Below are 27,070 nucleotides of genomic sequence, written 5' to 3'. Positions count from 1 at the left end.
ATTGATGATATATTTCTATATTTTTGAATATTTGCTTTTAATTGATTCCTAAATTATTTGGATAATTTATTTTGAAAGAAAATTTTATTCAAACACTATACATATTTAACCACTGTTGGTATTTATAGTTACCGAGCCATGTTTTTATCTAACTATTTTATTTTATTTAAGGTTTTAGCGGCCCTTGATGACAAGACTTAGTGATTTTCTACGAGTCTCCGCCTTCTTTATATTAGGAAAAAAAATTGTATTTAAACAATATATATTTAGATTTATTTACTTGCACACGAAATTTATGTTAAATATTAAATATAATGATGGGACAAAAAATTTATACTAAATATTAAATATAATGATGGTAAAAAATTTATACTAAATATTAAATATAATGATGGGAAAAAAATTTATGCTAAATATTAAATAAAATGATGGGAAAAAAATTTTTTACTAAATAATAATTATAATGATGGAAAAAAATGTATACTAAATATTGAATATAATGATGGGAAAAAAAAATTCATACTAAATATTAAATAAAGTGATGGGAAAAAAAAATTTATACTAAATACTAAATATAATGATGGGAAAAAAAAATTTATACTAAATATTAAATATAATGATGGGAAAAAAAATTCATACTAAATATTAAATAAAGTGATGGGAAAAAAAATTTATACTAAATACTAAATATAATGATGGGAAAAAAAATTTATACTAAATAACTTTTTAACTTTAGTTTTTTAACTTAACTTTTCCCAATGTTATCTGCAAAGAGTGGCGAATTCAAGCTATCATCTGCGTGTTAAACTCAATTTTCTCCATAAATGACGCACTATAACCACTCTCTTAACTGAAAATAAGACCGCATAGTTGTCTGCCATCTCTCGTTTTTTGTTTTTTCAGGCTTATTAGGTTTTTCTATTATCTTAAGGTTATATTTTTCAGGCATTTATCTGTTGGACTTTAAAGAAGAATGATGAACGATAATGAAGGAAATAAAAAAAAGACTTGATAGTCAAATATACTCAATAGATACAAACTACATTTCTATCCAAATGTAACTTGTATCCGACTTGATACAAATTTAATACCACTATATAATTGATCAACACTTTTCCAAATATCAAAGCATCTTCACAATCTTATAAGTTCTGCAAAGTAATGCATTGAGTGATACGAACTGACGCTCATAATAACTTCAACTAATAAAAATGTTTTATCAACTATTTTTAATACGGACATTTTCGATTTTTTTTCTTTGTAATTCACTCTCAACAAGACTGCAAGCAACCACTATTAAGTTGGGACTTACTAGAAAACAAAGAATAAAGTTAAAGACCAAGAAATAAAAAAGTTAAAAGCAAAGAAACAGTTGACAGAAGATAAAAAATTTTTAAGTTGTATGATTCAGGAAAACATAAAGGTGGGAGTGTCCCAAAGAATTAAAGTGCGGGGAAAAAAACTAGACAAATAAAAGTTTTTAGAGCAACATGAAGTATTGTCGTAGTCAAAGTTTACAAGCGACTGCAAGTCTCAACATGTTACAGAAAAGAGATCAGATTCAAGATCGGCTGTCTGTTTTAAGCGATCGCAAACATATAGTTTTTTATCAAGGCAGAAGTATATAATCGAGTCGTCAGCAAAAAGAGCCACTTTAGATGTAAGATTTTCAGGAAAATTTACATTAATGTAAATGAAAAAGAATACAGGACCAAGGATAGAACCACAAAGTAACCTATAAGTACAGGAAATTAAGATGAGTGTTGGCTTTTGAGGATGCGATTAATATAGCGGTCAAAAGAAAATGATTTGATAATCTCAAAAAATTTTCCAGATACATCATACGAAGCAAGCTTATGGAAAAGACCAGCATGCCAAAACTTATTAAAAGATATATCAATTTTAGATATATCAAGAGCAAAAGCCCTTGCCTTGCCGCCTCCATTTAATGCACTTAATGAATCTTTTAGTCACAGCAGTGACTCACAAAGAGCAAGTAAAACAAGTTAATTTTGCAAGAAGTAAGATTTAAATGATGAAAAGTTACTTTGAGGACCACGAAAATTTTTGAAGGATTTATTGAAACAGGTAGTGATGGTTTTTTATGTTTGTGGAAGATTTATTGAAACAGGTGGTGATGGTTTTTTATGTTTAATATTTTTGGTTATTATGGCAATGGTATAAATTAAAGAGAACTTAACTCATTCATAGATAGGGCATGACACCCCAAGCAATGAGCTGTGCAGTTATCTCAATCCTGCTAATTAATCCAAAGTCGTAACTTAGAGCTTCAAATGTGGACTTGACATTGCACATCAAAAGCACTAACAGGGACACCATTCATGGGTAACACGGAACTGTTAATACTCTGATATTTAACATCTGTTGATAGAATCAGCCTATCAGAGTGCTACCACACAGATCCTTGCTACCAACCGGCCTCAGAACAAATAAACTGAGTTTTAGAGCTGTACTATATAATCTTTTTTTTTATTTTTTCGTCAATATAAAATTTTTTACAAAGCTGTTAACGTAACAAATTTTCCGGAACAAACAGAAGACGATGGTCTTATCCTCTTGCCCCGTTAATTTCAATTATATTTTACAATCAATATCAATTAAATATAAGATAAACACAAATTATAAGATGTCTAAATATATATAAATATAAGAACTCGTATAATTAAAATAAACAAGTAAATGTATCTTTATAAATATAAATACAAACAAATTCATTTTTATAAATATAACCATAAGCATTTCCAGCTATTGTGTAAATGAAAAAAAAAAAATTCAAGCCTTGTAAAAGTTTTTAAAAAATAAGAGATATTAACCTTTTAGATATACTTTATTTAAAATATATTTGTCTTATGCATAATCCCAATGCTTTTAGATATTTTAATTTCTAACAACTTTATATGCTCTTTTCAGCTAATATGCTCATCTAGAATGACTCCAAGAAGCATCACAGAAAATATTTTTTTAAATTTTGTTTTGTCAACTAAAATATCTAGAAGTTTTAATGGTAATGTGTCTGACTTTGATAGTTTTGTGAAAAGAATGCATTTTCTTATTTCAATGTTCAAGGAAAGTTTGTCGGCCTTCAACCAATCGCTTAGCTCTTCAAGCTATTGATTAACTGTGTTAAAAATAGTTTTAATATTTGAGTGGGTGCAGAAAGCTTGGGTGTCATCTGCAAAAAGAATAAAATTCAGTATAGACAAGAAAAAGCAAAGGACCTAGAATAGATTCCTGGGGAACGCCATAAGTAATGGTTCCAAGGAAAGGGTAAGACTTATTGAAATATAAAGCTTGTTTCCGATTGTTTTGATAGCAACTAAACCATTTTAGATTTTTTATACCATAATTACTAAGTTTGTATAGAAGGATCTCGTGATCCACTGTATCGAACGCCTTTGACAAATCAATAAATACTCCAAGTGTATATTGATTTTTGTCAAATCCATTCAAAATTTTGTTAACTAACTTTGTTGCTGCATGTTCAGTTAAATGGTCTTTTTTAAATCCGTATTGGTTATTAAAAAGGATATTGTGATTTTGGCGGTATGAAAAAAGTCTGTCATACATTATGTACTTTCAAGAAGTATGAAAGTATGGAGATAGGCCTATAGTTTGATAAAGTAGAGTAGTATCTCCGCTTTTATATATCGGAACTACGCGTGCTAATTTTAAGTGTTCAGGAAAAACTCCACTTTTTAATGAGAGATTAAAGATATACAATAGCGGATATTCAATAACATCATAAACTTCTTTAACCACCTGAGACCTTATGTCATCAAGGCTCGGACTCTTTTTTGATTGTATTGTTTTAAATGCGTTTCGAAGCTCATCAGAAGTCAAACTCGTCCATTACAAAGTCCACTTCTTTTATATATGATTTAAATATTTTTTTACTTTGAATTATTTTATTAGCTTGTGTGCTTCCGATGTTTGTAAAATAATTGTTAAAACTTTCAGCAATTTTTTTTGATGATTTATAACAATGTTTTTGCTATCAATATTTAAATGGTTTGGCAGGATATTACCTGGATCAAGCTTTTCCTTTCTTATTACTTCTTTTATAACATCCTGTGTTTTTTTATTATTACCAATATTATTTTGTAAAAGATTTGAATAATAATTTTTTAAGCTTCTTTCTTAAGTTTTTCAAAAAACTTTTAATAACATACTTTTTTTCATTTTTGTAAGCTTTTTTTAAAAATATTTTTCGTAGAGCTTTTGTTTTTTCTTGGAAGATTTGATGAGGCCTTGTGAAATCCATAGACTTTTTAAGTTTTTGAGGTTGACTCTTCTTTCTTGCTTTGGAAATGCTTTTTCATAAGCGTTACTGAACTCACAGAAAAAATGTTCATAAACTTTATTTTTGTCTTTGTAGTTAATAAGTTGTTGCCAGTTTATTAGCGATAAGTGACCGCGAAAAATTTTAATACTATTTTTATTTATATATATTATTTTGTTTGACTTTTTTTATATACATTATTTTGTTTGGTAACCTGTCAGATTTTTCTTTTCATATTGAATTAGAAGTAAAAAAGATTGGAAAATGATCACTTACATCGGTTTTTATGATCCTACTTTGAGTGTTATATTTTGAAAAGTTATTAGTAAAGATATCATCTTTGAGTGTTTTAGTTTGATGAGTACCCTCATTACTGGATAACTGGATGAGTGGTATAGCTAGGCAAGCAAACATTCTTAAGTCAAGAAGATCCAACATTCATTCTAGGTAGGAAAAATGGAACACAGGTTTACATCTACGGCTTAATAGATGAAGAACTTAATAGATGAAGAACAAGACAGTAGCTGGATGCAGTTAACATTAATTTTAAAATAGTATTTTTATCGAGACAACATCTCTAGCCTTTACTCAACCAAAAACCTCAACGCTAGGAAATTTTAAGTCAGAATTTATTTCCCGAGCCCAATAAAGACACGAGAGGGTAGTACTGGGGTTACATGACACAGGGTGATCGTGATGATCTTTAACCAAGAACCTGACGATTTCCATAGTGTAACGCTGTGTAAACGTTTTCTGCTGTAGTCAAGCTATTACCTGCATGAATCGACTGTTTATATTTTTTGCTGCCGCACTCTCACAATAGCATTGATTCTTACCTTTCAATGGCTCCTTGTAATCTGTTCTCAATAATTAAAGAAACTTATCTATGCAAACTTATTAAGTGCCTCAAATATATATCATATCTATGATATGAACCAGCATTATCAGACTATAAAAAGTTTTTGTTTTTCGAGACGGCCTTTTTTAAATTCCTTTAGAACGTGTTCAAAATACTGTCTGTATTTGCGTTGCTTTCCTTTTTACACATTTTTTTTTTAATTGTTGGTTAACATTTTGTTTTTAATTGTTCGTTAATATTTTTTACTTATAGTATTTTAATTTTGTGCTTTGTTTATATTACCCTTCTTTTTGTATGTTCTATATATAAATGTGTTTTCAGGCAAAAAAAAAAAAAAAAAAAAAAAAAGCAACACAAAACATACCCAATTGTTTTAAATATATTATCACTTTCAAACTGCTTTTTATTGTAAACCTAATTGATAAAAGCCATAAAACAATTTCATTCAACTTTTGACCTGAAATACTCCACTCTCCGTAGCAGCTTTGTACAAATTAAAAAACAGGATCATATCGAGCAGATTACACATCGGTTATATGATGTAACTGACTGTGTACTAGACAGTTGTTACATTTTGGCATTACATAAAATAAAATAGCAACTTATTATCAAATATATATAATATATACATATATAATTATGCATAAAAAATACAGCAGCTAAAGTCAACGCATAAGTCATTACTGAACGGTTCCTTTCCATCTAGTTAAATCAATCATAGCAAGTTATTGAAAATTAGCAAAGAAAAAGCAAATACATGTTACAAAAAAATAGGTAAAGTTTCAGCTATACAAATATTATGGAGCAAATGTGACATTTATTCAAATCCTTTTCGTATAAAACAAAATTCTGTTAGAAATCTAAAAAACGCTAATAAATTATTATTAATTAAACCCGTATATATATAGCGTTGTTATGTAACGCCGTAAAAGTTAAAAAAAAACAAAAAAACTACTAAATACCCCACCCCCTCTCATTACGTTTGAAAAATATTAAGTTTATACATATATATATATATATATATATATATATATATATATATATATATATATATATATAGATATATATAATATATATAATCTATATATATAATATATAATATGTATGTATATATGTATATATATATATATATATATATATATATATATATATATATATATATATATATATATATATACATATATATATATATATATATATATATATATATATATATATATATATATATATATATATATATATATATATATATATATATATATATATATATATATATATATCGAACGATTACTCAGCTCATCCAAAAAAAAAAAAAATTATAAAAAAAAAAAAAATTAACAGGAAAGCAACACCGTTCATCAGGCCTGAAGCCTTTTTAACTAAAATATTGTAAGCTTTATTGTTCATTTCAATTAAAACATATAAGTATTCGAGTTAAGCAATCGATGAAAGATAATAAGCGCTATAAATTATGGTCTATTGAATGGCATTCACGCTAATGACTCGACTACTGAACAGTCAAACAATGAATTTATTTTAAATTCAAGTTTTCTGCACATCTACGCAATCCAACAAAAGATCATTCAATTTGATCCAATTCATTCGGGTAAACTATAAATATATTATTAATAAGAAACAATACATTTAAACAATACAATTTAGCATAACAATATAAGTTTCATAAGAAAACTACAGGGTAGCCAGCCACTTTGTACAATAAAATTCCCCGACTTATATTTTAGTGTGAACTTTTACTTTTTTTAATTTTTACAAATCTTGCTTGTAAATGTTTTCCAGTTGATAGCAAAGATATTATAATGAAAAAAGTAATTTAAAAGATACATTATACATATATATATATATATATATATATATATATATATATATATATATATATATATATATATATATATATATATATATATATATATATATATATATATATATATATATATATATATATATATATATATATACATATACAGTATCGGACAAAACGAGTGCAACCAAATAATGCTAATTTAGTTTCTTTATATAAAAGTGCTGCATTTTTTCAATTTAGAGAAATAACTATGTAACTGTTTAGAGACAAAGTTCTTCATGTTTTATTCATCACAAAGTTCATTATTTGTACACGAAAATTAATAAATTAATCAAAAGTATTAAAAAAAGTTGATTTTCTTCTGGACAAAACAAGTGCAACTCGACAAAATGTTGACCAAGCTGTATTTTGCTATCAATATTTCGTGACGAATCCTTTGTTGTCGATCACAGCCTTGCATCTTCGAGGCATAGATTCAATCAGGTGATCAATGAAACTTTGTGGAATCGCTGCCCAGGCCTTTTGGATTTGTTCAAACAGTTGATCCTTATTACGAACACCTTCACGATTAATTCTGCGGTTGACGATCTCCCACAGGTTCTCGATAGGGTTGAAATCCAGAGATTGAGGCAGCCAATCCATCACCGATAGGTGGTTGTCTTGAAACCACTGCTTGACTACTTTTGCAGTGTGTTTCGGATCGTTGTCTTGCTAAAAAACCCATTTTATTGGCATATTCCATTCAGCATGAGGTAACATAACATCTTTCAGGATATTTTTATACATGAAACGGTCCATTATTTCATCGTTTCGATGTATTGGACCTAGACCGTTAGCAGAAAAACACCCCCAGACCATTACATTGCCTCCACCATGCTTCACGGTTTTATGGCAGTAACGTAAATCAAGGCGTTTTCCGGCCGATCGACGTACACAGCAAATGCCATCGCTCCCAATGATGTTGAACTTCGATTCATCACTGAACAGGACAGTTTGCCATTTCTGCACATTCCAGTCAATATGAGATGTAGGAAACAGGAGTCTTTTCTTCTGGTTTTTTAGTGAAATCAGCGGTTTCTTTGCAGGGCGTCGAGAAAACAATCCGGCTTCAATAGTACGTCGTCTGATTGTTCGGTCCGATACAGGCAGCTCTAATTGCTTTAGTATCCCGACTGATGATATCCAGGGATCCTTCTTGACAGATCTGACGATCATAGAATCCTCTCTAGAAGTGGTGGAACGCGGTCTTCCACCTTTGTTATCTGCTGCCAGCTTCCCCGTAGAACGATATTTGGAACATAGTCTTGATACGGTCCATTTTTTCACGCGATATTTATCACAAATACTTTTTTGTGACATTTCACTTACGTAATCGCCAATAATTTTCTTTCTTAGTTCCAATCCAAGACTGTCAGGAGCCATTTTTGCACTTGAAGTCATAAAAATAATAAAAATAAATAATCACGCTTCTCAAGGCTTACCGTGTTACATTTACCTTGAGATGATACAATAATGCTCTGTGGAACACAACGTCTTGGTTGGATGTGGACTGTATTGATGTAATGAAACACTTGTTGTATTTCACTTCTTGTATTGATGTTCTTCGATAAAACACTTTGATAAAACTCACTTCGATAAACTGTCATGATAATACTAACTGATTGACTTCCATATACTGACTGAATAACATGTCGATTTACATGTCTCTTATATAGTAAAATGAACCTGTGTGAACCTGTTCTGGAAGATTCTAGATGCTTCTTTCCCATGCTTCTGGATGCTTCTGAATATTTCTGGATGCTATTGGATGCTTCCAGATGCTTTTTCTGGAAACTTCTGGAAGCTTCTGCATGCTTCTGGAAACTTCCTTTAATTATTAAAAAACTTCCGTAACGTTGACATGGACCAGACTTAAGAAAATGAAACAAACCAAAAAAGTTGCACTTGTTTTGTCCACTGCAAAATGGCACTTGTCAACGAAATTCTGCCTGTGTGCTGTCACCTGATTGCTCATGTCATGGCATGCTATGACTCCAAACTTCTGAACTGTTTGCTGTGGTAGTATAGTTCGTTTCTTTTTTAAGACATGTAAAATTAGGAACACTTTTTAGCATTGTTCGATGTTGGTTGCAAATGTTTTGTCCAATACTGTATATATATATATATATATATATATATATATATATATATATATATATATATATATATATATATATATATATATATATATATATAATTCTTTCTATATTGTTATAGGTTTCAGCCCTTTCTATATTATGACTATGAAGTAAAGTTAGCTTTTTACCAGTCTCTCAAAATTGAAATAAAATGCAGCAGATTAAACTTGAAACTTTATAAAAAAAACAACAGAGTCTAATAATAAAACAGTCTAGCAATAGTATAAAATAAATATATAACAGCAGTCTAACAATAGTATAAAATAAATATGCATATATATATATACATATAATATATTCATAAAATAACTATGCATATATCATAAACATAATAATTTGTAATTTAGATTCATGTAGGATTGTGAGCAAATCAGTACTTTGTTTTTTCCTAAGTCAAAATTAGAACATATAATAATAGGGTTTAAAGCTGATTTAGCTTTAAACCCCATAATTATATGGTGCTAATGGAGAATTTGTCTAAAAAAGTCTTAAGAACTGCTCTGCAATTGAAGCCAAATGTTGAAAAAAGCAATTTTAGCAGACATCATAAGATCATTGACAGCATCAGTAACAATGTTTAAAATATAATTATTAGGTAGTTAAGACTGTGACGTATCCACATTATCATAAATATCTAAAGCTCTTTGTCATTAAGATACACCTTAAACCTATCTTGTTGAACAAAATTTCAGAGGAAACTTATCACTTTCACAAAATATTTTATAAGAGCAGTACGATCATGAAAAATTTTATAAAAACTTCTGACTACTGCATAAACATTTATTTCATCTTTTTATGACCTGCTTGAAACGCACCATATATAATATGTAGGCCACATGATCCTATTTCAAAAATAGATGTTTCGAACTTTAACCAAATTGACCAACTTTGAAAAAGTGCAAGACCAAGAAATACTGAAGTGTTTCTTGGTCATGCACTGAGATGTGATCTTGTGGACACATGACTAAATAACACTCCAATAACAAATATAAATATTCATTTGACCTTTTTGTACCAATTTATTCAAAAACTCATCAAAACATACAACTATGTGTTTAGAGCTAAAGACCGCCTTTAAAACTAGATCATGGAAATATGGGTGAGACCATGTGTGATGTTATAAGCTTCTTTAGTTTTCCCAATAATTATTTTTTTTAAAACTGTCAGGAAATATAGACCGAAATAGATGTTCTATTTTCGAACATAATCTGTAAGAAAACTGTTGCTGCATAACGTATAGCATACAAAGTATTTCAGAATGTTATATAATTTTGAGCCATAAATAAAGAGAAAGGTGGTACTGCTGTACTGGATTTGTTGAAATAATTAGCGATGGTTAAAAAGGTTTGGATTCAGAAGCAATGAAAGTTGATGTTGATGAAACAGAAGACTGTGATACTGTATTTTTTTGTGACTTATTAATAAAATAATGATACACTTTTGGTTCAATCACTGTCACAATCAAACAGTTTCCCTGACTTTTAGAAAAAATAAAGAGAAAATACCAGACTTTCCACTGATTTCCCTGACTTTACCCTGATTTCCAGTTGGCTGGCCACCCTGAACTATAATAAACTAAGAAAATAAAAAGTTAAATTACTCTTTCATTTGGCCCAGTTGAGTTCCAGACGTAACAGATACTGATCGATTAGGGTTTTTATCTTTCCCTTTAAATGATTTTGTTGACTGCGTTCGAGATATTACATTAGTGGTAACATCAGTGCTTCTAAAATTCAATTAATTTAAAAAGTTGAAACTTATTAATAATCTAATATTGTTGTTAATTTAAAATTTTTTAAAATTTAAATGGTACAAACTTCTTTTTTATAGCTCCGACATCCTTGCGAATAATTTTTTTAGATAGTTCTTGCACCCATTGTTTTTGCTCGTCAACATCATTAGCAAGTATTAGTAAATCTTTGGCAGTAGCAAGATCAACAGTTACTAAAAAAAAACTTTATTACACTACCTTCAAAATTGAAAAATCTAAAATCTAAGTTGATAAATGACAAAAAACCTTTGCATGGTTGAATGACATCTTCTTCTCGGTCTACGTGATCCTTATGACATTTTACACGGCACCCTGATAAAAACAATAATCACAAAAACTTAATTAAAAAAAATCTATTTCAATAAACTATATAAGCAAAGAAAAATATTTTATAAAAATTGAATAAATAAAAATTCCTTTTCACAGATTTAGCTTTTTGTTTTAATTCAACTTTATGATTTCTAAAAGTTTATAAGATATTAAATTAAGACACAAAACTCTCATTAATTTATTTGGTGATGACACAAAACTAATTCCAAGCATAAGAAACCCTATGGAAAATACTTTCTTTCCAAAATAAAAAACAATAGTTTCCAGAAACTTGTAAATATAATTTCAAACTAATCAAAAAAAATTGCTACAATTTTTTCAAAATACCAATAATAGCATCAGGTTACAATTTTAACATACAATAAACATTTAATTAAGTATTTTAAGCAAGGTAACACTTTCACAATTGGGTAACATTGACATGTGTTAAAGTAAATGTTTTTACCCACCACTATTGTTTAAATTATTTTAACAGATGCTGTAGCCAGATGTTGAATAAATATAACTATTATTATCTGTATAATAGTAAGTATAAATAACAACACAATACCACAAGTATAAACTAACATTTTTAGCTTTTTTATTACTGAAAAACTTTGGTTAAAAAATGAGTAAAACCATATTATAATATCATTTTACATGTGTTGTTATGTTGTTTACAAATACTAAGCATTTAAGATTTTTTTGTAACATTCTTTTTTTAAAAGCATATTTCAGTTTTGGGGTAACATTGACAGGAATGCTTATCACCCCATGGGCCAAAAATCAAGCAAAAGTTGATGGAATATTTTACATCTGATGAATATATCACAATTACATGAAATGGAACCAAACAAAGCAAGCACTAAACTAAAAGAGGTAACCTAAAAAAAAATGTACCAATACATCAAATGTCAACAGACCTAAAAACAGACACTTGCAGAAAGCTGAAATCCACACCTAATAATGTTGCATAAAACTGTTAAGAGCAAAACATCAGAGCCTAAAGATCTAAAAAATCTTGTTGTTGTGGGAATTAAAATAAACATCAAAAAGTCTGTCACAAAAAAATCTAATGTCTATGTTACCCATATAAAGAGTAACATTAGGAGTTGCATGCCATCAACAAAATCAATTATCTATCAATAATATTACATGACTAATTAAACTTTTTATCAGTTTATGGCAGCAATATGATTGGTCACTCGTAAAAATGTTTTACATCAAAATAATTTTATGCCAGCAATACCATTGGTAAACACGTAAAAATGTTTCACAAAAAAATAATTTTGTCACATCAAGAGAAAAAATATATTTTCTAAAGATGTGTCAATGTTACACCAATTAACCTTACAATAAAGGATTTAAAATTGTTGGGAAAGGTTTTTTTTTGTTAACACTTTTGTTACCAGACAAAATACAGTAAAATGATTGTAAGTGAATTGTGAAAAGTGAAAATAAAAAAACTTGAATTTCACAAATGAGACCTTGTTTTGTTTGGTTAGAAAAAAATTAAAAAAAAAAAAAAAAAATTCTTTAATATATTTAAATAACTTTATGTGAAAATATCTCCAAAGATATCTTTCTTTCACTTAAATTAGTAACTCTTGTAAAACAAATATAGAAAGAAATATTTAAAACAAAAAACTAAGGTAACATACTTCGACATTCGACAGCCGCTGGTGGTTTAATCATATGCCACATCTGTCTTTGACACATATCACATGCATTTGGCATATGATAGTGCATTACAACAAATTGATGATTTTTAAATGGCATGATAAAAGCAGCTTTATCCTAAAAAAAATATTTTTAAATACATGTTTGAAATTTAAACATAAAAAATAAATATCTAAATAATGATACAATACTAAATGAAGTCCAATTATATTAGTCAATAACAATTAATAGGTTAATAAAAACAAAAACATTAATAGGTTAATAAAAAACAAAATATTTTAATAAAATGGAGATCAAACACAATTACAACTAGGTAGTGCTATTAACTCATAGCCTTAAATGTTAAATGTGACTTAAAAAGTTAAATTTTAAATAGGATTAGTAGTTATAGCATTAAAAAGTAGGGAAGTAAACAAAATTAGAAGTTTTCTTCAAGTGTTGAAATATATAAAGGTTAGCATTAAAAAAAATAAAGTGATATGTTATAATTTTTAATACCTATTCATAACTGGTACACTTCTAGTTTATAAGTAACTTTTTAAGATAACACTTCTTTAGACTTTTTTGGACAGTAAGGTTACAACTTTGAATTAAATACATATTCATAATAAATTACCTCGGCTAGATCTATTTCTGCTTTTTCTTCAGGATTTTTACTTTCACCTTCATTTGCGTATAATATCTAAAAACAAAAAAAGTAATTGAACAACAATTTTTTTTTAAAAAAACACATGAAAATATATATACTATCTATCTGTATCTGGCTATCTGTCTATATATATATTTCAGGTAATATATATATTTTACCTGAAATATTTTGGGTATGTCTTTTACATCAACTCTCATTACATCGCCTTGAGTTACTGGTCGAACATGAAAAAGTTTTCTAAAGTAGAAATACAAAGATTAATACTTAACTTCAAAAAAAAAAAAAAAAAAAAAAAAAAAAAAAATTATTTTTATTTTAATCTATTATATTTACTAAAACTTAATATATAAAATAAAGATTTTATCTTAACTTTATTAATACAACATATATTGTTGGTTTTAGTGTCATAAATTGAAAAATTTGGCCAAACAGCAAATTGATTTCTATTCATACGCCTATATGACTACAATGTATTTATGCTGAGCTATAAATGCTGTGACTTGCTATGGTAAACTTTTTTTTAAATATTTAAAAGGTTTTAACTTTAAACTTAATACACTTTTGAAGCAAAACCACAAGATTTATACAGTTTTAATTCTACTATTTGTCTTAAAATATAATTTCACCTCCCTAAAACTAACACCTAGCAGAAAAATTAAAATAAAGAATAAGGTATTATATCTTTGAAATGTGAATTTGTATTGTCATGTTAATGTCATGTTAACTCTATGACAAACAAATGTGTTAGTATTTTACTACATTTAAAAGATTTAATTAAAACAATAAAAACAAAGAATAATCAAAATAAAGAATATTTGTTTGAAATGACATATAATATAATACCTATATTATTAATGTTTAACATAATGTTTTAAATTACAAAAAACTTAAAAATAAATAATTACCCAATATCTAGGATCATAGAAGGTGTATTGGTAGCTTTGTCTTGTTCATTATTAAAGAAAAATATTTTTTGTCGGCTTACAACAACATATTGTTTCTTCCATTCAAACTTGCGTTTTAACTTTTTCTCTGGAATAGATAACCAACCTTCTAACTTGACAGATACTATAAAAGATATATATTGAAAACGATTGTGAACAATGAAAAGACATATCATGTAAATCCTATACAGTTTATACATAATTATGATGCAGCATAAAATATATATGCAGCTAGTGCAAAAAACCCATCAAAATTATGTTTTCACCAAAAATGTTTACAAAAAGGTAAAAAAAAAAAAGGTTGTTAAATTGCTAATAAAGTGTGACCACACTTTAGGCACAATCTTTTTTATTGTAATGTAAAATGATGCACTACCTTGTTGTGTAATCATAGGATCTAAATCAACTGGAACTAAAGCTCGTAAGCTTTCTAATTCTTTATTTACATTTTTATTTTCTTCTTGAAGTTGTTCAATGACCATGCCTTTGGAATCAAGCTCCATCTAAAAATCTCTTGCTATATTAATATATATTAAAAAATTAAAATTTAAGTTAATTAATAATACACAAAATAATAATAGTAAATAAAAATATTGGTATATAAATTTGTCAATGGTCACACACAAGCATACCATAACTTTAGTTAATGATTCTTTAAGCTTCTCCAATTCCTATAAATTTTATAAAATAAACACAATATTAAAATATATGCAATACCAATTAAATGAGAAGAAAAAATAAATAAATACCAATCAAATGAGAAGAAAAAATAAATAAATACCAATCAAATGAGAAGAAAAAATAAATAAATACCAATCAAATAAGAAGAAAAAATAAATAAATACCAATCAAATGAGAAGAAAAAATAAATAAATACCAATCAAATGAGAAGAAAAAATAATAATAATTAAGACTTTAATGATATAAATACTTACATACATTTTAAAGCATTTTAAATAGTTTTTAATATTTACATTTTGCTTTATCTTTAATTTTTTTTTAATAAAAAAATTTTTTTTTTAAATTTTTTGTTTTATTTTGCATTTAGTATATATTTAGTAATAACTATTATTAATAATTTTAGTAACTATATTTAGACTTATGTTATTAGACTTAAAATATATATTTCTATTTAAAAAATTTTTTATTGTAAGAGTGATTTTAAAATCTGATTATGCTTAATTTTTAGTTCATTGAGGTAACAGCTATAATAGTCAGTCAATTTATATATTTATATAACTTAGTTACTTAAAGTAGGTCAAAAAAAAGTTCATCAACACCCCTATAAAAACACCATTGTTTGTATGACCTTTAGTGTTAGATGTCATATGGTGCTAGGAGTATTAAATGAGATACTAAAGAAACACAATTACAAGAAGACAAATTTAAATTTTCTTTTAATTAAATATAAAATATAAAGATAATCTTATAAAAAAATGTAACAATCTAATTTTCTATTTTATTATTGTCATTGCTATGATACTATTAACTTTATTATTTCCTTTATTTATACTAATTTAGTTTTTCACAAGCTATAAACAAGCTATTAGCAAAAAGGTTTTTCAATGTATCTTTATTATTATTAAAGTTTATTTTATCCTTTATTTTTTAAGCCTTGGCTAAAAAAAAAAGCTTTCTGGTAAAATAATTAAAGAATTTTATTTCACATTTTATTAAATTCTTATTTGTATTTTAAACACATTTTAACATTTTTACTTAAAAAAAAATTTAATTTAAAAAAATTACAGAAAGAATAGTTTTGTTTATTGATAAAATCAGAAAACAATTTTAATAGTCATGTTATAGTTACTTTCTGTCGCTATGTTGTATTTAATTTTTATTATGCGTATGTTACTTATAATAATTTATTGCAAGATTTTGTCTTAGATTATTTTAGGCACAGTGCTTTTAAAAACTTTGTTTAATTAAAAAAAGTGCTTTGAATTTAGTACATGCAGGTAAATATTAAGGTTAATGTGTTTATTAATAGCATCACTTTTAATAAATAATGACTCGTTTTATGGATCAAGCTAGAACTAACTATTGCTGTACTAACCTATATAATAATATAACAATAACGATATTAACAATAAAAATTATATAAAGAATACCTTATTCAATTCAATGTTTTGACTCTGAAGCTTGCTAGATGTACTTTGATACTTTTCTTTTTCCTAAAAAAAGGTAGGTAGAAAAGTTTAATGAACATAAGTGTTTGAAAAAAAAAAAAAAAAAAAGAAAACTAACATTTTCCCTAAACTACCTGCTGTAACAACAATTGAAGTTTTTTGTTTTCTTTCTCTTTCTTCTTTAACTCTGACGAAGGTACTTTGTTTCCTTTTCCTTTTGAACCACTAACATCTTTTCTTTGAATGATTTCTGCCAGTTTATTAACAGCTTGAATCTTTAATGTTTGTTCTTGCTTAAAAGCTTTTCTCAATGCTTCAATTTCATCATCTTTTGCTTTCACTTTTACTTCTTCATCAGCTAAATAATATTCAATAATAAGAACAAATATTATAAAAAAAATAATAACAATAACTAATAGTAATACAAATAATAACTATTAAAATAATTTATAAAAACTATTAAAAAGAATAGCTGAGTTTTAAATCATAGATAAATGAAGTATATATGTATATTAGAAAATACCGCTTTTTATTTGCTCTATGCTTTCTAATCTTTTTTGAACCTCATCCTGGAGTTCAGATTCCAATGTTCGAATTCTTTCATTAGCCTATACAAGTTATATATAACAGTCAATTATTTCACAAATAAACAAATTATGTACATAAATGAAATTTTATATAGTATATAATGCACACTTTCATGGTCACACAGTATTAAATAATTCTTGCATAACTCCTACATATAAAGCCACATGTGGATAAAACCATGGATCTTAAATTTAAAATTAAATATAATAAATTAAATAGTTTTACAAATGGCATTTCATTCTTTTTTACTTTTATTTTTGAACCTAAACACTACTTCCTCTATGCCTCTTTACTTGTAAGTTTAGCGAATCACACTTGCATACACAGAAAAACGGGCATTAGCACTATTGCCCATATTCGCAGTACATCTTTACACAATATCAGAGTATAACATAGTCAATCCAGGTAGCTATGGAACACCACACACACACACACGCACACACACACACACACACACACAAACACACACACACAAACACACGCACACACACACATATATAAATTTAAATAACTATATCTTATTAAACTTAATTAAAAAAACATAAATTTGATAACCAAATATTTACAATAAAACCTTACCAAAGTAAAATGAAAAAATCAATTGAAACATTTTTTTAATGCCTTAACTGATTATTTTTTTTTTACTTTCAGCAAAAAAAAAAAAAAACAATTCAAAATTATTTTTTTTTACCTCTTGTAACTGATTCAACTTTTCTAAATTATCAGTTTTATTTTTAGCAAGTAAATCTTTAACTTCTAGTTCAAGCATTGTTTTTTCTTTGTCAAGATCAGATATTTGCTCCTCTGCAATTGATCGTGCTAACTCTTCTGATTCAGCTTTTGCTAATGCTAACTCAAGTTGAGCTGAAAGAGAGTCTCGTTCTTCTGTTACCATTTGAATATCACTTTGAAGACATTGCACTTCTTTTTTTCGTTCATCAACTTCTTCTTTTAGTTCTCTTACTTGTGTTTTATATAAAGTCTAAACATTTATAGTGATTTATTTTATCAAAATTAAAAATACAAACTTAAATTTTAAATTACAAATATATTTAATAAAGAATAACCTAAAATACAAAGAAAATCTAAGCTTACTGAAAAGTATTGTTCAGCTTCCAGTTGATCTTGCAATTCTTTCATTTGAATATCATCTGCTGCAGAAGCACTGTTAAAAAACATAAAATTAAAAAATACAAGGTGAGTGTTATATATATATATATATATATATATATATATAAACATATATACATATATATATATATATATATATATATATATATATATATATATATATATATATATATACACATATATATATATAAATATATATATATATATATATATATATATATATATATATATACACATATATACATATATATATATAAATATATATATAATATATATATATATATATATATATATATATATATATATATATATATATATATATATATATATATATATATATATATATATATATAGAGAGGATTATATATAAAACAGATACATTTTAAAAATGCTTTTTATTATAAATATGGTTTTTTCTTTTAATTAGGAGAACTTCCAACTTTTTTTAAAACTACTATTATGCAAAAAAATAATTATAAAGTTCACAAACAATTAGGAAAATCCCTCATTACATACATTTGAAAAATGTCCATATAACTGATTAAATAAAGGCTAGTTAGGGTTGGCATTCGGCAATGCCAAACTCGAGTGTTTTACAATAAATTTTTATAAAAATTTGATACAAAGGTAAAAACCACAAAACATAGAAATGAGATCGGCAAAAAAATTGCCACCCTCGTTTCTATGTTTTGTGGTTTTTACCTTTGTATCAAAAATTTCTCGCTGACCTTTAAAAGATAGAGGTCAGCTAATTATTGCTGACCTCATTATTTCTTATTCTGAGGGGTGAAACACTGATATATAAATTTATATACACTAACACCACACACCAATACAAAATACTGAAATAGCAATCTAAAGGGACTTCAGTACGCATATTAACTGAGAGTTGGGGTTAGGTAAGTACTACCCAGATAGATAAGAATTCTTATTATATTTTTTGTTGTTTTTTTTATCATTTAGCTGAGCAACAGAATGGATAAAAGTCAACATTTTTTACCCCAAACAACTTTTGTTTAAAGAAAGTAAAATCAGTGGTCAAATTTTTTAATTATAAGCCAAAGTTTTTTATTATAAAACTGGTTGAAAAATAACTGTGCAAAAAAAAACTAAAAATCGTTTTCTTATCACACCTCTGCTAAACCAAATTTTAGTTAGATTGGACAGTACACAGTCTATTAAAGTAGAGGTGTGCATATATATATATATATATATATATATATATATATATATATATATATATATATATATATATATATATATATATATATATATATATATATATATATATATATGTATATATAAAAGTCATTTATTTAAGTTATTGAAAGACATTATTATTGTTAAAAAGTATATTTTTTAAGAGTATAAATATTTTTAAAACAATTTGAACAATTAATTTTATAAACAACAGGGAAAACAATTTTTTAAAAAAACTTTTTGATGAATCCATAAATTTAATAGTCGAAAACATAACAAAATTTTTTTTTGTGTGTGTTATACTATGTAAACTTTCTAATAAATTTTTTTTACACTTAAACGCTTTTAAATTAAATTTTAAAATGTTATTAAAAAAACTTGTTATGGAATATTAAATAAAACTTTTATTTATTTCAAAAGCTTTTTTTTTCTTAGATTCAAGTGATGAAGAAGAATGAGATATTAGTTTTAGAGAGATCAAACTGTGATCAGAATCACCTAAGGATGAATGTGGAGAAACTGAGCACTGACTAGAATCAGAACAAGACATAAGTCGAGTAGAGAAGGTAAATGATTTGGGTTGCCTGGAAAGCAAGTTGGAAAGTTGACTATTTGAGTTAGGGATTGAGAAAGGCAAAAGTTGTGGGCTTTAATGCCTGCAAAATCACTGATAATAGAGCCAAGCCATTCAGTGTGGTGAGCATTAAAGTCACAGACAACAACAATATTAGCTGATGGAAAAAGAGAGAGGGCTTGGTCAATATGATCAGAAATAACATCAAAAAAAGTGCAGTCTTGAGATGAAGGAGAGCGATATAGAACAAAGAGAAAGGCGATAGAGTGAAGTGGTGATAAACGAAAGCACATGAAAGAATAGTCTGTGGATTCAAACCTAGTTTAACGACAAATGGGTGGATTTAAATGAATGTAAATGCCCAGGCCAAGCATGTGACATTGGAGTCTTTATGAATTAAACGAAGATAACAATCAACACTATGATCACAAGATGAGACAGCTGAACTCAAATTAACCTCACAAAGAGCAAATAGGTCTGGTGAACTTTGCAAGAGATAAGACTCAACAAAAGAAAAGTTACTTTAAAAATCACAAATATTAGTGAATGATAGGTTTAGAGAACTTGGTGATGATGATGGTTTTTTGTATTTTATTGTTTTTGTTACTTTATTCATTTTTAAATTTGTTGAAGAACTTGACTCAAAGCATAGATAGTACTCAGAACACTGTTTAATAGCCCAAGCAATTGCCTCATTACTATTAATAAACTCTAAGTCGTAGGGCTCCAAATGTGGCCTCGGCAATGCACACCAAAAGTAACCAAAAAACTGAGTTTTAGAGCTGTACCCTCATTAGGAGATAATAGAATGAGTTGCCTAGTCATAAAAACAGAGACACAAGCAAAACCTATGCATTGAGTCAAGAAGATCCGGCATTCAACATCCTAAACTGGAAACAATGTATTAAAAATACATCTGCGCCAGCCTAATAGATGAAGAAGGGGTGCAAGGCTGGTCAACAGATAGAATCTGTTTACCCCTTAAGTCAAGTTAAATCTTTAAATAAACAAACTGTTCATTATAATATAAATTTATCTATTTTTTTTTAGCTATTTACATTATTATAATTTGTATTGTAGTTTTTATTGGTTTGTAACAATTCTATTTGTCTGTTTATATTTCTCTGTAATGTCTTCAAATTTTGATTTTATATTTATATCCATAGTTTTAAATGGTAATTTTATCTTTTGAAAATGTTAACTACGAAATATGTCAAGATTAAAAATTGTTCAAGAAATATATATATATGTATATATATATATATATATATATATATATATATATATATATATATATATATATATATATACACACACATACATACATATATATAAACATACATATATAATATATATATATATGTATATTAGACTGCTTCATTTTGAGGTTATGAAAAAATTTAAAGTACCATGGAGTCTTATCTGCTGCTCCAACCCATACTTTATTTGTAGAATTTTTTATTTTGAATTTTGACCACTTTTAGGGGTTGCTCAAGTGCGTCAAAAGTCATATTTTAGACTTTTTTTACTCTTTTTATAATTTTCACAAGTTTGAGCAAGTACTAAAACTCAAAAAAATTAAATTATTTTTCTTTCTAGAGTTTCTTATAAGTTAGAAGAAAAAAATTAAAATGGATGGTAATTTTATTTTTTTTGGAAATAATTTATCTAAATTTTTCTACAAAAAAGCAAAGTTACGCAAATTTTTACCAATTTTTGATGTGTATTTGCTTTAACACGTTAACCCATTCAGTCCCTGTGACCTGCTAAGCAGATCATGACATTTTTTAGTAAATATGACCACTCTAAAAACAGCATTTGATCACATAACTAGAGTTAAGAAAAAGTAGAATTGAAAAAAGATATTTCAGACAAACAAAACAAGGTCTCATTAGTGAAATTCTGACAAGTATTTTTTATTTTATAGCTTTTACATCGATGAGAACATTTCACTTACAATTGTTTTACTGTCTTTGGTCTGGGACTGAAAAGGTTAAGCAAATTACTTTTTAGCAAAGGCAATATTTAATTTTGATTTAAAAACGCAGGAAATAAATATTGATTACTTTCATGATAAACTTACTCCTTGTACTAATTACAGCTTTTTACTACAGATTTATTCATGCCAGGAAAAAGAAAGAAAAAAAAAAGCTATTTACTACAGATTTATTCATGCCAGGAAAAAGAAAGAAAAAGTTGACACGTTTTTTGGTAGGAGAATCCAGGTCACCCTTACCAAAAGACAAGTTTTTTACAGAGCAAGAGGTTATGCATTACTTCTTGCATTTAAAGGAGAAGCACCCAAAACAAAAAGAAAGTAGAATTATCCACTTTTCATTGACAAAAAACTTTGAAATCAGCTGCCATAATGAAAAACATTTTTGCTGTACTCTTTCAAAGTTAATTTGCACCTTGGATGATCAGATTTTGAAATTACAAACAATCAGGTAGGTACTAGATATGTTTTTCTTTTATTTATATATTATTATATATTTGAGGAAAATATTAATATAACTAATGTCTTTTGGTAAATAAATGAATTAATAGAAATAAATATGTCATAAAATATACCGAATCTATGATTCATATTTTTTTTGGTATAAAGATAGAAAAACTGATTTGAAGCTAGAAACTGTTAAAAAAAAAAAAAACGAGGTAAACTTTATCTGAGATTGAAAAAAGGAGGAAGTTTTCAACTCAGATGAAAAGGATCTTTTGGATTACACCCGAGCTCGATACATTAGTTGCAATCATTATAGCTGATAGGAAACGAAGTGATCAAGACAAAACTGAAGATATTGCATTTTTATTAGACCAATTAGGAGATAGAAAAACTAGAATAGGTGGGATCAACACAAGGTACATTTTCTCTGTAAATAGGAGTTTATCCAAGTTTGAAATGAAATCAAATTTGCATAAAACCATGTCAGAGAGTGAATTCAGCTCAAACGGATCCAAGAAAGATGAAAATAATAACAATCTTCCATACCTAGATCCAGAGTTATAGAAAAAAGTTAAAAAAGTTGATACTGTTCTACTTCCAAAAGATATTCTTAATAGAACTGCTGATACTGCTGTTGGGGGAGGAATAAGTCATAAGCAGCATGGTTTCATGGTTAATAGTATAATCACTAAATCTGGTGGAAATATGGCTGAGTTTAAATGTTCAACCTCTACAGCATTACGAGCAGCAGATAAGTTCATTCAGGGCGATTTGAAAAATTTCAGAAAAATCAATAAGAACATTTTAGTTCAACTCCATTTTGATGGAAAAGATTGTCATGAATATATTGAAGGGAAAAAATTGGAAAAAGATTGATTAGCAATATTAATAAACAGTAACAAGGAATTGCACCTGTTGGGAATTCCAGCAATTTCTTCTGGAACTAGCAAAAATCAAAACAATGCGATCAGAGATATCTTAAATAGCTTTAACCTTACAGGCAATAAACAAGCTGTTACATTTAATACCACCAGAATCAACACACACAAAAAAAATGGAGCTGTATATTTACTGGTAAATGAAGCCTTTCAGCGACCAGTTCTACCTATTACATGCTGACATCATGTCAATGAGCTACACATAACACATTTCTGAAGAAATCATCTAAGTAGCATTACTTCTGGACCAGATAATATGCTGTTTAAAACTTTAAAATCAACATGGAATGATCTTGACGTAGCACAGTGGGTCAGAATCCAATATTTTTGGAAAAAAGTCATAACTTTTTTTCCTTTCATCCATATGGTATATAAAGTAATTTGATGAGCATGACTTTTTTGTGTGATTGCCATGGCAACCCTAGTTGCATAGCAACACATATTTATGCTTAGTTCCAAAGGGTTAATTTTAACCAAATGGTTCTAAACTTGGTATGCAAATTAATTTGATGATTTTAATATGATTGAGTATAACTATTTGTTTTAATTTACAGTCATTCATATAGGTACACACATTTCCAAAATCATAAAGATACAAAAGACACATTTATAAACTAATATCATCTGCGTACGACCTTAATAAGTCAATAACCCCAGCCCGCAAGGTAAAAAAAAAAATTTGAAAAAAAAGTTACCTTTTTTATTAACAGCTTAAAATGCAAACGGCATGATAGTTATGCAGAAATATATACATTTTATAAAAGTTGAATGTTTTAGCTATAAAATGGTATGTAAAAATGTCATTTTTGAGAATATATTTTTTATACTTTTTTCCACTACATGGCCCACTGTGGATAGACAACCAGGTAGGGTTTTACATAACTAGCTATCATTTTCGTTAAATATTATTATTTCCCAATATTTTTTCTTTTTCCAATTTTGAGCTTTTTGAATTTTTTTTACATTTTGAATAAAAAGGTTTTGTACTAACTAGATATCTGAATTTATAGCACTTTACCACTACACCACTACCGCATGTACTATTATGTAGTAATTTATTATAGACTTTGCTTGTTTTGTTCTATTATTCTTTATTACACAAAAATATAAATAGGTTTATTGTATAATAACTATATACTTCTGATTTAATTTCATTTTTAGAATGGGGCTACAAGAAAGGACTACATTGAGCTGGCAGAGCCTACACTTATGGTGCTTTCTGAAAACAGGTACACATTTTGTACTCCTGAAGCAGTCCACCATGTCTGCTTTATGGCAAAAGGTAGGAAATTATAGGTTCATGATAAGAAAAAGTTCAAAGTGTAGTAAAATTGTAGCTTCATAGCAAAAAAAAGGAATTTGTTGTACATTATCAAATATTAGGCTTTTTAAAAATTTTTAAAAAAAAAAGACTATTTTTTTATAGGTATCTACTACCTAAAACTCCAGCTTATGATGGATGCAATACCTAGTCTGGCAAAACGACTGAAGGATGAAAATACTGAAGTGGCAACTTTTGTCTCTGTTTTCTATACTATCTGGTTTCTCAAAGCTGAACTATCTGCTAAAAGTTAAAAAAAAAAGAAAGAAGCTAAAAGCTCATCTTAAAGCTGAACTATCCGTATCAGGTAGGTATCTACTTAACAAGTATGACATATATATATATACATAAATATATATATATATATATATACATAAATATATATATATATATATATATACATAAATATATATATATATATACATAAATATATATATACATAAATATATATATATATACATAAATATATATATACATAAATATATATATATATATATATATATATATATATATATATATACACATATACATATATATATATATATATATATATATACATAAATATATATATACATAAATATACATATACATACATATATATATATATATATATATATATATATATATATATATATATATATATATATATATATATATATATATATATATATATATATATATATATATATATATATATATAGATAAGGTTTCTAGTTTGAATAGAAAGTTTTGATATTTACTAAAAGCATCTAAAATTACTAAAAGCATCTAAAATATAATTTTAGATGCTTTTTGATAATTACTAAAAGCATCTAAAATATAATTTTAGATGCTTTTAGTAATTATCATTTTGTTAAATATAAATTTAATGAAATGTGAACAATTTCTTGTTTTATCCAGGATATGAAAGGTCTTTGGCAAGTGAATAGGTTTAAGGAGTACAATCTGATTGAGGAAACATCAATCGTTGAACCTATCATACAACACACATAGCTTCTGGACCCTTACCTTATTGTACTAGCCCTAGCTGATGAAAAATGTGAATAAAGAGGTGATGCTCCTAAACTATACAGCTATGAATTTCATAGCATGGAAAAATATCTATTAGCCTGAATAAGAGCTAACATAGAGGTCCTCAATTCTTTAGAATTCAGTGGACCCAAACCTGCAAGCTTAGTTTAATTGGTCACAGAAAATTTGTGGCTATTGTTTCTTATGATAGGTTAGATTAAAACTGACTGTCAATGGATGAAAATCCCTCCAGAATATTGGACTTGACAGAATAAGGCTGATCACAAGCCTTCTGAGGAAAGGCATGTGATCGAACTTATCTGACCATGCATATAATATTTTGTTTTTGATCATAGCACTTTGCATGCCTTGATAATTTGCATGTTTTAAAAATGCGCTAAAAAACCAAACTAATCTGAAGAGAAAATTAAAAATAAACAAACCATTAACAGAAAAAAGAAAAATAATTTTGTTATGGTTTTTATGTTATGGTTTTTTTTTGAAGTGACTTTTCTAAATTCTATGAAGTTAAACACTTTTAAATTAAAAAAATATATATTAATTTTACAGTTTTTTTTTCCAGGCTTATTTTTTTATTTGTTTTATTATGCATTAAGGTTTTGCTTCTCTTTTCAGTTTATAGTTCGTTTATTTTTATAAATTTCTTTTCAGTTTAGTTCAACTTTTTTAGCGCACGGCTTTCCTTATTTATATAAACATTTGCTTACTAGTTTTGTTTATCTTTATAGCATACAACTTTTTCAGAAAAAGAAGAAATAACAGAAGAATAATGAAAGAAAAGATTGCTGCTCCACGCAAACCCTCAGTCTATGTAGCAGCACTTTTTGCGGCAGCAGGCTATAAGATAATTGATGTATATACTGAAGCCCCTGGCAGTAGACTATTTTAGTGTGATGTCATTGCGCTTATCTAAACACGCATTTATAGTTGTGTGCGCGTGTGTGTGTATATATACATATATTTATTACAATTAAAGATTACCTCTTTAACTTGTTGTATGCTTCTTGTAACTGTTTTCTTTCATCAAGTATTCGGTTGCAGTCAGATTTTAGTTGTTGTTCTTTAGTTTTCTGCATTGTTAGTTCACTCATAACTGCATTTAATTCATTTTGAATATCACTTCGCTTGATAATTTCTTCTTGTATAAGGCTGTTCAAGCTATCAATCTAATTAAAAAACAGAAAAATTAGTACAAAAAATAAA

At 27.0% G+C, this 27,070-nt stretch overlaps 1 protein-coding gene across 2 annotated transcripts in view; it reads right to left on the bottom strand.

The window, feature by feature from the left end:
• Window positions 1-6,595: 6,595 nt before the first annotated feature.
• Window positions 6,596-27,070, bottom strand: part of LOC100201834 (rho-associated protein kinase 2) — a 54,522-nt gene continuing 34,047 nt past the window's right edge. For both annotated transcript variants that reach the window (XM_065814512.1, XM_065814513.1), the window contains exons 24-39: window positions 26,849-27,033; window positions 18,324-18,393; window positions 17,920-18,210; window positions 17,164-17,248; window positions 16,775-16,998; window positions 16,623-16,685; window positions 15,144-15,182; window positions 14,888-15,014; window positions 14,473-14,635; window positions 13,726-13,804; window positions 13,535-13,600; window positions 12,900-13,035; window positions 11,176-11,241; window positions 10,976-11,102; window positions 10,759-10,884; window positions 6,596-6,770 (exon numbers count right to left, since the gene is read on the bottom strand). In XM_065814512.1, the coding sequence (XP_065670584.1) occupies window positions 6,758-6,770; window positions 10,759-10,884; window positions 10,976-11,102; window positions 11,176-11,241; window positions 12,900-13,035; window positions 13,535-13,600; window positions 13,726-13,804; window positions 14,473-14,635; window positions 14,888-15,014; window positions 15,144-15,182; window positions 16,623-16,685; window positions 16,775-16,998; window positions 17,164-17,248; window positions 17,920-18,210; window positions 18,324-18,393; window positions 26,849-27,033 (1,860 nt within the window). In that variant the 3' untranslated portion in view covers window positions 6,596-6,757. The remainder of the gene's footprint in view (window positions 6,771-10,758; window positions 10,885-10,975; window positions 11,103-11,175; window positions 11,242-12,899; window positions 13,036-13,534; window positions 13,601-13,725; window positions 13,805-14,472; window positions 14,636-14,887; window positions 15,015-15,143; window positions 15,183-16,622; window positions 16,686-16,774; window positions 16,999-17,163; window positions 17,249-17,919; window positions 18,211-18,323; window positions 18,394-26,848; window positions 27,034-27,070) is intronic.

The sequence above is a fragment of the Hydra vulgaris genome, chromosome 12, assembly GCF_038396675.1.
Source record: "Hydra vulgaris chromosome 12, alternate assembly HydraT2T_AEP".
NCBI lineage: Eukaryota > Metazoa > Cnidaria > Hydrozoa > Anthoathecata > Hydridae > Hydra > Hydra vulgaris.
The sequence above is the reverse complement of the archived record's forward strand: the minus strand, read 5'-3'. Positions and strand labels throughout refer to the sequence as shown.